The 12,500-nt window shown below is 42.6% G+C and overlaps 1 protein-coding gene across 1 annotated transcript in view; it reads right to left on the reverse strand.

Moving 5' to 3' along the window:
• Nucleotides 1-9,437: 9,437 nt before the first annotated feature.
• LOC133451734 (NACHT, LRR and PYD domains-containing protein 3-like) overlaps nucleotides 9,438-12,500 on the reverse strand; it is a 43,568-nt gene continuing 40,505 nt past the window's right edge. The window contains exons 6-9 of the mRNA XM_061730876.1: nucleotides 11,230-11,403; nucleotides 10,857-11,013; nucleotides 9,610-9,681; nucleotides 9,438-9,518 (exon numbers count right to left, since the gene is read on the reverse strand). Coding sequence (XP_061586860.1) covers nucleotides 9,438-9,518; nucleotides 9,610-9,681; nucleotides 10,857-11,013; nucleotides 11,230-11,403 — 484 coding nt within the window. The remainder of the gene's footprint in view (nucleotides 9,519-9,609; nucleotides 9,682-10,856; nucleotides 11,014-11,229; nucleotides 11,404-12,500) is intronic.

Consider the following 12,500-nt stretch of genomic DNA (forward strand, 5'->3'; position numbering starts at 1 on the left):
CAATAAAGGTAAAAGAACTCAGTGACTTAGACAAGTACAAATAAGGAAACACTGATGACTTTATTTAAAAGAAAAAAAAAAACTCCAAAACCACATGATGGATATACTATTTTTCTTTTTCATTCTCTATGAAATACCTGAACTGAGCTTTTTATTTTTTTGCATGGACTCTTTGCATGGATTCTGCACGCATGTTTTTTATTCTTTAAGATGCGAATATACTATTTTTCCCTCCTGCATGAGACAATTATCTGCCTTCCGATGGACTGTCTTTGTGTTGTGGACTAAATGTGCTGTATGGAAGCATAACCCCACTGCGTGGACTGCACTGACTTTCTGTTTAGTTTTTTTTCTACTCATCCTCTGGATGCCCTGAGGGATAACGGCGCTGCGTTTAGTTTTCTTTGTTACTTTTCCCCTGTAGGCTACCCTGTGTTAATTTATTTTTTCCTTCGCTGGACTTTGTTTGACTTGTTTTTCTGTTTTTCAGCTTTTGTTTTTGATGATGCGGTTAACTTGTGCATGTGGCTGTGTGCGCACACCCGCGTGTGTAAGGGTGCCTGTGTGTGCCAGTCTGTGTGTATGTGGGTGTGTGTGTGCGTGCGACGGCCTGCATGTTAGTGGCGTGTGGTTGTGTGGATGTGGCTGTGTGTACTTTGTGTGCTCAGCTGTGCACGTTGGCGTGAACAGTACGCCCGCACCTATATGTGATATGTGTCACTGCACGACACTACTGCTTGGGAATGAATATTGTTTATATAGTACAAAAGCTTGTTTTGATTGTTAAACAGAATGACTGAGATGCCAGAAATCATGTTCTCACACAGGGAAGTTGAGGAGGGAAATATGGAGGAAATAATGAACCAAAATGGTAGGGGTGAACATTTAGAAAATGTATACACCAAGTATGAAAACCTAAATTTCAAATGCTTTGACCCACATGAACACAAAACATATGAAATTGATAATGATTTAGATCCTGAAAATAATTTTTATAATAACTTAATTAATAACTGCCAGTACTACACTGATGAACAGTTCAAAGGATTACATACAGATGATAGTTTCACAGTAATACATTTCAATAGCAGAAGTCTCTACAAAAATTTCCAAAAAATAAGCGAGTGTCTCAAAAGCTTCAAAAAAAAAATCAGTGTGGTTACCGTGTCAGAAACGTGGCTTGATGATGAAAAGAGCAGTGCTGTAGAACTGGAAGGATATGAACTATATACATCACACAGGACAAATAAAATAGGGGGGGGAGTTGCCATATATGCTGATAAAGCACTCAAATCAAATCTAGTAATAAAAACAAATATTGAAAATATCCTTGAGTCCATTACAATAGAAATACATGTTGAAAATGCAAAAAACATAATCATCACCTGTTTATACAGAACGCCTGGAACCTGTCAGATAGATATGGTTTAAATCATATCTATCTGACAGGTTCCAGTTTGTTCATGTACATGAGGTTTCTTCAGAACAGTTAAGGGTCTGTTATGGTGTTCCGCAGGGTTCAGTGCTAGGGCCAGTCTTGTTCAGTTTATACATGCAGCCGTTGGGAAGTATAATCCAGAATCACGGCATACACTTTCATTGTTATGCTGATGATACGCAGCTCTACTTGTCTATGAAGCCGGATGAAACAGAACCGTTAGTTAAACTTCAGGCATGTCTTAGGGACATCAAGGACTGGATGTCCAGAAATTTCTTGCTTCTAAATTCAGATAAAACAGAGGTTATCATTCTTGGTCCAGAGCATCTTAGGAAGGGATTAGATGGTGTTGCGATGGCTTCCAGTGCAACTGTGAGAAACCTTGGTGTTGTTTTCGATCAGGATTTGTCGTTTAAACCATATGTTAATCAGGTTTGTAAAATAGCGTTTTTCCATCTCCGTAATATTGCAAAAATTAGGAAAATCCTCTCGCAGAGGGATGCAGAGAAACTAGTTCATGCGTTTGTATCTTCTAGACTGGATTACTGTAATGTGTTATTAGCAGGATGTCCAAGTAATTTGCTGAATAGGCTCCAGCTGATCCAAAATGCAGCAGCACGAGTACTGACAGGAATTCGCAGGAGAGACCACGTCTCTCCAGTGTTAGCGTCGCTCCATTGGCTACCTGTAAAATTCAGAATTCAATTTAAAATTTTATTACTTGCATATAAAGCCCAAAACGGCTTAGCTCCGCAGTATTTACAAGATTTGATAGTACCTTATGTTCCTGGCCGAGCTCTCCGCTCCCAGGGTGCAGGTTTACTCGTAGTTCCTAGAGTATCTAAATGTAGATTTGGAGGGCGGGCGTTCTGCTATCAGGCACCATTACTTTGGAACCAACTTCCAATCTGGGTTAAGGAGGCTGACACCACCTCCACCTTTAAAACTAAACTTAAAACCTTTCTGTTTAGTAAAGCTTATAGTTAGTGTTAAGTAAACCTCTAGCTGGTGTTGGTAAATCTCTAGGTAGTGTAAACTTTAGTGTGTTAGAGTCAGTAGTCATAGTTGCAGCTATAGAACAAGACTATAATAGTTAGTCTCAAATATAGCTTGGTGGTAGATATGCTGCTATAGGCTTATGCTGCAGGGGGGACATGATCCGCTGGGCGGTGCCTCTCACCCTTCTTCTCCTCTCCTTTTCCCTGCCTCTCTTCTCCATTACCATTTTTATTTATTATAAATATCTCATAGCTATCATTTTTGTCCATTGTTCCTGTAGTTTCTTGTGCCGGCCCCCCTTTTTTCTCTTTTGTGTATGTTTGCAGGCCGGAGCCTCAGGAGCTGCGTTCTGGCCTGTGTTCCCGGCCCTCCCCCCCCTCTGGTCATCCCATTGCTTCTTCCACCTGCCTACGTGGATGTCTGCTGTTGCTGCTTCCGCCTGCCTGCACCCCCCCCCCTCTGGTCATCCCGCTGCTGCTTCCACATGACTGTTGTGTGCTGCTGATGCCCCCCCCCCCCCTCTGGTCATCCCGCTGCTGCTTCCACATGACTGTTGTGTGCTGCTGACGCCCCCCCCCCCCACCTCTGGTCATCCCGCTGCTGCTTCCACCTGCCTGCTGTGTGCTGTCGACGTCCCTGACTCCCCCAGTCTGGCCTTCGGCAGGAGGGTCCCCCCTTATGAGCCTGGTCCTGCTCAAGGTTTCTTCCCTCCTAAAGGGGAGTTTTTCCTTGCCACTGTTTGGCTTAAGGCTTTTCTCCCACTAAGGGAGTTTTTACCTGCCATTGTTTATATAATAATTGCTCGGGGGTTTATGTTTATGTTTATGTTTATGTTTATGTTCATGTTCTGGATCTCTGGAAAGCGTCTAGAGACAACATCTGTTGTATTAGACGCTATATAAATAAAATTGAATTGAATTGAATTGAATTGTCTCGACACCTTTAACTCCAACATGGAGAACATGTTTGGCAACACAAAAAACAATAAAACCTACATAATCAATGGTGATTTTAACATTGACATCCTTAACCCACATGGGAATAATAAAACCAACCACTTTATCGACACCATGTTTACTAACAATCTATTCCCCATCATTACAAAACCCAGTAGAATAACCATAGACACAGCAACACTCATTGATAACATATATACAAATGCTATAGAGAAACAAATAACATCTGGATTACTCATTAACGACATAACTGATCATCTCCCTGTCTTTGCTATATTGCCATATTACCTCAAAAATAAAAGTAAACAAACAAATCACTACTATGAAATAACACGACAAAAAACACCTGAGGCCATAAATGCTCTTAAAGCTGAGCTGCAGACACAGACTTGGAGTGAAGTCTACAACGCATCTGACCCAAATGAAGCCTATAATGCCTTCTTGGCTGTAGTAATTAATTCATATAATAAGCACTGCCCATTAAAAAAGACACTACATACAAACAAACAAAAACAGGAAAAGCCATGGATAACTCAAGGTTTAAATAATGCATGCAAAAAGAAGAATCTACTATACAAAAACTTCTTAAAGCAAAGAACCAATGAAACAGAAACATGATATAAAAAATATAAGAACAAACTAACCAATATATTAAGAATAAGTAAGAAGGATTATTATCATAAACTATTGGAACAACAGAAAAACAACATTCAAGGTACCTGGAAATTACTAAACAGTCTAATTAAGAAAGGCACAGGAAAACTACAATACCCAACGATTTTTAAAAAGGATAATACAATAAAGGAAAACACAAAAGAAATCGCAAATGAATTTAATAAATTCTTTGTGAATGTAGGACCAAATTTAGCAAAGGAGATTGAGGACCTGAGAGAAAATGACGGCCTAGATGAAGGTCTCATTGATCAGAATCCACACTCCATCTTCATTGCTAGTGTAAATGAACAAGAAATATCGAAAATTGTTAACAATCTGAAAAATAAAAAATCAACTGACAATACAAATATAGACATGACTTTAGTCAAAAATATAATTGATACTAAAGTAAAACCTTTTACCCATATTTGCAACCAATCACTCTTAACAGGTATCTTTCCAAATAAAATGAAAACAGCTAAAATAGTACCAATATACAAAAGTGGAGACAAACAACTATACACAAACTATAGACCGATATCACTCTTATCACAATTCTCTAAAATTCTAGAAAAACTTTTTGTAGCAAGACTTGATAGCTTTATTGAAAAACACCAATTACTAAGTAATAACCAATATGGATTCAGAACCAACAGATCAACCTCAATGGCAGTTATAGAACTGGTAGAAAACATATCTAAAGCAATAGACAATAAACAATACACTGTGGGGGTCTTCATTGACCTAAAAAAAGCATTTGACACAATAGATCATAAAATACTATTAAAAAAATTATATCGATATGGAATCAGGGGTATTGCCCTCTCTTGGCTGGAAAGCTATCTAAATAAAAGAATGCAATTTGTTAGCCTAAACGGAGTCGAGTCGGAACCCTTAGAAATAACCTTTGGAGTTCCTCAAGGCTCTGTACTAGGGCCAAAATTATTTATCCTATATATAAACGATATATGTAAAGCCCTACGAAAAATGCAGTGTGTCTTATTTGCAGACGACACAAGCCTGTACTTGTCTGGTACAGATCTGGAGCAGCTCCTGCATGTAGTACAGAAGGACCTCAACATAATGAATAAATGGTTTAAAATAAATAAGTTATCTTTAAATATCAGTAAAACCAAATTCATTGTTTTTGGCAACAAAATGATAAATGTTCCAATAAACCTAATTATTAACAACATAAAACTAGAACAAACAAACACTACTACATTTTTAGGAATAACTATTGATGAAAAACTCATATGGAAGCCATATATTAATACCTTAAAAAGAAAATTATCTAAAACAATAGCTATATTATATAAAATGAAAGGTATTATAAATAAAATATCATTACAAGTACTATACAGATCCCTACTACTCCCATACCTGACTTATTGTGTGGAAGTGTGGGGGAATACGTACAAATCAATAATTCATCCCATTTATATTTTACAAAAAAAAGCAATTAGAATTGTAAACTTGGCTGATTATCTTGCACCAACAAACCCACTTTTCATTCAAAACAATACACTTAAATTCCAGGACATAGTTAATCTGAACACCACTGTTATAATATACAAGGCTTACAACAATTTACTTCCGGGCTGCATGCAGGAACTGTTCAAGCCAAGAGTGGGCAAACACGACCTCAGGGGAACTGCAATGTTTGACACAACAACAGTTAGAACAAATGCAAAGGGAAGATGTATATCTGTTTTAGGAGTAAAACTGTGGAACTCGTTAGAAAATGACCTTAAACTAGCAAATTCAATAAAAGCATACAAGATATTATTCAAAGCAAAGGTAATGGACACATATATAGAAACACAATAAACAAACAATGAAGAATGCACACATGCACGAGAAAAAATGACAACTTAAATTTGTTTTGCCGGTTTCCTTAGCATCTTTTCACTTTCTGTTTTCAGAGCTATCATTATTATTATTATCATATTATTGCTATTATTAATATTATTATTATTACTATTACTATTATTATTATCATCACCATCATTATTATTGTTATTATTATTATTATTATTATTATTACTATTATTATTATTATTATTATTACTATTATTATTATTCTGTGTAGACTTATGTGTATGACTTCATTTGTTTTTTTTGTATATTTTATTCTGTTAAAAGGTGGGCAAAATAAGCTTTATGCTTCAAGCCCAGACCTTTTCGGTCAAATCACAATGTTGACCAGGGAAAAACCTGTGTTATCTTGTTTGTTGATTTTTAATTTTTGTTTGTGATTGACCGAAATAAATATTTACTACTACTAAACTCAAATAGAACTTAAAATTTGCTTGACACAAATGAAAGTTCAATTGAAACACGTGGGAAAAACACCTAACCTTTTAAGTGATGTGTGTTCCCATATGGAAAAGATATATATACATTTTATAAAGTTTTTGTCTCTTTTATCTGAAACTTGTAAGTTAGACATAAGACAGTCAAACCAGATATAAGATCCTTAGTAAAAGTGTACAATATGAAACTTGTATGATTTGGGGACCTATAAGAACAGTACTATATAATAGTAATTCTACATACAGACGGACTTGGTGACGTCACAGACCGTGTTCTTTGGCCGTTATTGGAATAAATGTTGTTAAAACCTCCCCGTGTGTAAGAAGGAGCTTTCAATAACCCATGACACGGAAATAATGTTGTTTTTAATCCAAGATTCATTTCTGATATTTAACACTCTGGTAATTCCAGATGAAATGATGATGTTTATAAATCAGACGCCAGCAACCACAACCTTGTGTTATACCGGTTACCATGGTAACAGCAGCAGCATCATCATCCCGCTCCGTGAAACACATGCACGGAGGCAGATGTGGATCATCTTTAGCCGTTTTGGCATGTTTATTGAAGACAAAGCAGAACACTGGGTCTTTACTGTCCGGGACCAGCTCGTCTCTCCTGCACCTGCACCTGCACCTGCACCTGCAGCAGCTACGGTCCCGCACAGAGCGGGGACGAGCCGGACCTTAAATTAAGTCCAAAAAATCCAATAAAATACAGAATGACATCTGTGCGTGTGTCTACTCGTTATTTTACCGTTGAATGTCCCTTTTGGGCTTAAAGAGCCGCGGTAGGACGGAGCACACGGTGATGTAGAACACGACGCCACGACGTGGATGGAGACAGGCTCGCATGTTTGGGATCCGGTTACCGGGGGTTCTAAGCGACAGATTTCGTTGAAAATCTCGGAGCGTGAAGCTGGTCCCACCTGGGACGGGCCGCAGAAGTGCCAGCTCCCAAAGCCGTCGGGAACCTGGAGAATTCCGCTTTGGGAACCCGGAAGTCAGCTGGAGCATCGCGCATCACGGCACGGCGGCTTTAACCGGGAAATCGGACCGGTTCCGACCGGCCGGGGCCGGAGGAAACCACCTGCACTGGTGGCGGGGGCTCCCGGGGACCGACCATCGGAATTTCAGCCTGATCTGCAGCGGGGAAAGCGGGATTCGGACCCCGCAACCCCGCGTGCGGGCGCCAGGCGCGTCCTCCGTGGTGCATCCAGTGCGCATCGTCGCTTCCCGGGGATCAAGCCGATCAAACCCGGCCAAAATGCCCGTGATCCCACGGGGGTCCGACCTGGGACGGACCCCAGAGGATCCAGCTGCTTTGACAGCTGGGAACCTGCTGGTTCCCAGCTGTCAAAGCAGCTGATTTAACCCGGACTCCGCCGCGTCAACGGCGCATCAAACCGATCAAACCCGGTCAAAATGCCCGTTCCCCCGCCGGGATCCGACTGATCCGACACCCCACGACACCCAGCTGTCAAACCCCCCCGTCCACCAGCTCCGACCCCCAGAACCCCCATCCAAAAACTCTCGCGGGTTTGGATCGAGGAAAAAAAGCCCTCCCAGAGCCGGCTCGGGACCCCGCTCTCCGTTAATCCTTGACCTCCCACGATTAAGCCCCCCCACTATTTACGTGCTGAGCATTATTAAAGCCAGCTGGCCGAAAAAAAAGTCCACGGTCCTGGTACCATAGCCCATTTTTGGCCCGCACAGTGGAGACCTCTGGCGGCCGAAAACAGTACTGCACCGGATTTTTTGGGCCGCGTTTTGGCTCCATCTGGTGGCCGAAAAAAAGTACTACAAGTAATGAGATAAAAAAAATCTCATTTATGATCACACTAAAACCTTTGGTTTCAGAGAAGAAGTGATGAACTACTTTCACCGAGCTGAACTTCAATCATCAATCACATTTGATTCATATAGCACCTTTCATCCAGGTACATGAAATACAAGGTGCTTTGACATTTTGATTGAAAAACAAGCAAGACCAAAAAATACAAACTGGGAGACCAATGCCCCCTGACGTACAACATAGAATGTATCCAATGTATAAAAAGATCAAAGTTCAAGGATTAAGGCTAAAAAATAATCAGTCCACAACAATAAAAAAAATAATAAAAAACATTATAAGAGATAGATAAATAAATAAATAAAACAGATACCTTTGAAAAATGTTCCTCCGGTTTCTCCGGTTTCTCTGGTCCGGTGAGTTTGAGGCTTTATGGTTTTTTCAGTGGTTTTTCCAGCGGTCCCCGGTCCCAGGGGAGACCTGAACCCTGATATTTAACACTCTGGTTATTCCAGATGAAATGATGATGTTTATAAATCAGACGCCAGCACAGTTATGTCTGTTTATGAACATTTGATAACTGGATGCTTTATTAACCGCTAAACCACGTTTTAGGAGAAAATACTACAATTTGTTGAAAAAACTACATTTGGAATCAAGTGTCATAATCAAATTGTACTTAGATTTTATTTTAATTAGTTCAGATAATAATAGTAGCGGAGAAGTGAAAATGGATGAGCGTGTGAAAGTTGTGGGTCCAGTGAATGAGGAATTTACATTTCTAAACCGCCCCCAGACAGAGTCAGAATCAAGAATAAAACAAGAATAATGAGGTGAAAATCTAATTTATGATCAAACGTCAACATTCCAGTAAATAATAGTATTTACAGGTGAAAAATATCAAATAAAAACACAATAAACCCCAAAAAAAATAAACAAACGGTGATCGTCATCATCATCATCATCATCATCATCATCATCATCATCATCATCATCATCATCATCATCATCATCATCATCATCATCATCATCATGGAGACTCTGAGGAACCAGAACCAGAGTCCAAGTCCAGGATCCAACAGAGACAGTTTCTCTGACAGGAGACTCTGGAGACTAAACTGGACACAGAGACACTGAGGAACCAGGCCAGGACCTGGACCAGAGTCCAAATCCAGCACAGATTGGTCCAGTGAAGGTGGTGTTGACGGTGTGGAGGTGGATCAGTCTGTCAGAGACGACTTCATAGAAGGACAGAGTTCCAGCAGGAACGTCCACGTACACTGCTAGTCTGCCAGAGGCTGGACATGGATATAAGGAGGAGATGAATGTTCCTCTGTTATTGTGACGGACACGGTACTGATCACCTGGATAACAGTCCAGACTCCAGGAATGATCGTTTTCTCCAAACCTATAGTTATCAGAGTTTCCTCTCCTGCAGATTCTTCTGTAACTCACTGATACATTAACACGTTCGCTCCACTGGACCTCCCAGTAACAGCGACCCGTCAGAACTTCTCCACACAGCAGCTGAGGATAAACACCATCAAACCTGTCTGGATGATCAGGATATGACTGATCCTCCCTCACACGTGTCATCTTCCTGTTGTCGTCAGACAGTTTGATGCGTTTGTGGACTGTGTTTGTGTCGACGGTGAGTTGACAGGAATCTGATGGAGAGAACAAACAAGCAGCTGCAGTTATTATTGATCAGTTATTGATCACTGATGGACTCATGAAGGAGTGAAGATGGTTGAATAAAAACACACTTACACTTCCTCAGACCTGGTGTTAGCCATCGTTGTCCAGCAGGCTCCACCCTGGAAGGAGGAGGAGGGTCAGACCAGCTCAGTCTCTCTCAGAGATGTCATAGATGTCAGAGCCCCGACACTCCCCGACACTCCCGTATCCACTACATCCCCCATCACCTGTTGGACACTCCTGTATCCACTACACCCCCCCCCCCCCACCCCCCCCCCCCCCCCCCCCCATCACCTGTTGGACACTCCTGTATCCACTACACCCCCCCCCCCATCACCTGTTGGACACTCCCGTATCCACTACACCCCCCATCCCATCACCTGTTGGACACTCCCGTATCCACTACACCCCCCACCCCATCACCTGTTGGACACTCCCGTATCCACTACACCCCCCACCCCATCACCTGTTGGACACTCCCGTATCCACTACACCCCCCACCCCATCACCTGTTGGACACTCCTGTATCTGCTAAATAACATCCCACTCCTTAGCAATCACCTGAGGTGGAGGAAAACCCCCACACATGTACCACCATAATACCACCACCCACCCAGCAGTGTGTCCTACCTGAGAGTGTCCTACCTGAGAGTGTCCTACCTGAGTGTGTCCTACCTGAGTGTGTCCTACCTGAGTGTGTCCTACCTGAGAGTGTCCTACCTGAGAGTGTCCTACCTGAGTGTGTCCTACCTGAGTGTGTCCTACCTGAGTGTGTCCTACCTGAGAGTGTCCTACCTGAGTGTGTCCTACCTGAGAGTGTCCTACCTGAGAGTGTCCTACCTGAGTGTGTCCTACCTGAGTGTGTCCTACCTGAGTGTGTCCTACCTGAGAGTGTCCTACCTGAGAGTGTCCTACCTGAGTGTGTCCTACCTGAGAGTGTCCTACCTGAGAGTGTCCTACCTGAGTGTGTCCTACCTGAGAGTGTCCTACCTGAGAGTGTCCAGTCTCCAGCGGGGATCCTCCAGTCTAGACAGAAGCTTCCCTGCTGACTCTCCTGGATGGTTGTAGCTCAGGTCCAGCTCTCTCAAGTGGGAGGGGTTGGAGGTCAGAGCTGAAACCAGAGAAGAACTTCCTTCCTCTGAGATCAGACAGCCTGACAGCCTGCAGACACACAACACAACACAGGTCTATGCATGTCCTCTGCTCAGGTGTCCTGCTGCAGACACACAACACAGGTCTGCTGCATGTCCTCTGCTCAAGTGTCCTGCTGCAGACACACAACACAGGTCTATGCATGTCCTCTGCTCAAGTGTCCTGCTGCAGACACGTGTAGCAGCATGTTTTCTGGAACTGGAGAAGACTTGAATGAATCCTGACCTGAGAGACTCCAGGTGACAGTGTGGACTCTCCAGTCCAGGACACAGCTGTTCCAGTCCAGAATCCTGCAGGTCGTTGTTGCTCAGGTCCAGTTCTGTCAGACTGGAGGACTGAGAGCTGAGAACTGAGGACAGAATTGGACAGATGTTCCCTGAGAGGTGACAGCCATTCAGTCTGCAGAGGAGATTAAAGAGATATCATCAGAATCAGAATCAGAATCAGCTTTATTGGCCAGGTTCGAACATTGTCCAACAAGGAATTTGACTCCGGTAATTTTGCTCTTTGGTATTAAAAATAAACAATAAACAAATAAACAATAAACAAATGTGGTATTTCTATGTACAGTATAAACATTTTAAAGGTGCAGCAGTTTGAGGTAGTGAGAAGCAAAGTTCTGAATAAAAATAAGAATAAGTATAACCTATTTACAATTTTAACAGACAAATTATACAAAAAATACAAGAAAGAAAATATACAAAAGAAATACAAAAGTGAGAGGTGCAGCAGAGTGAGGCAGACATGATTATTAAAGAGGGTGCTGGATGATTTTTATTGCACGTGTTTGGTTACTCTGAGACTGTTAGTTGTGAGAGTTCATCAGAGCAACCGCTTGCGGGAAGAAACTGTCCCTGTGTCTGGAGGTTCTGGCGCACAGAGCTCTGTAGCGCCGTCCAGAGGGGAGGAGTTGGAACAGGCGGTGTCCCGGGTGTGAGGGGTCGGCAGAGATTCGACCTGCCCGTTTCCTGGTCCTGGACCGGTACAGGTCGTGGATAGATGGGAGGTTAGTCCCAACTATCCTCTCTGCAGTCCTGATAGTCCGTTGCAGTCTGTGCCTGTCCAGTTTGGTGGCTGATCTGAACCAGACAGTGATGGAAGAGCAGAGAACAGACAGTATGATGGCAGAGTAAAAGGTGATCAGCAGCTGCTGTGGCAGGTTAAACTTCCTGAGCTGCCGCAGGAAGTACAACCTCTGCTTCCCCTTCTTTCTGACGGAGTTGATGTGGGTGATCTACTTCAGGTCCCGAGGATGGTGGATCCAGGAACCTGAAGGAGTCTGTGGAGGAGACGGTGCTGTTGAGGATGGTGAGGGGGGGGAGTGGCGGTGGGTTTTTTCTGAAGTCCACTGTCAACTCCACAGTCTTGAGCGGGTTCAGCTCCAGGTGGTTCCGACTGCACCAGTGGACCAGCTGTTCCACCTCCCGTCTGACTCGTCACCCTCCCGGATCAGGCCGATGATGGTGGTCGTCTGCGTACTTCAGGAGCTTCACAGA

The sequence above is a fragment of the Cololabis saira genome, chromosome 10 (genome assembly GCF_033807715.1).
Source record: "Cololabis saira isolate AMF1-May2022 chromosome 10, fColSai1.1, whole genome shotgun sequence".
NCBI lineage: Eukaryota > Metazoa > Chordata > Actinopteri > Beloniformes > Belonidae > Cololabis > Cololabis saira.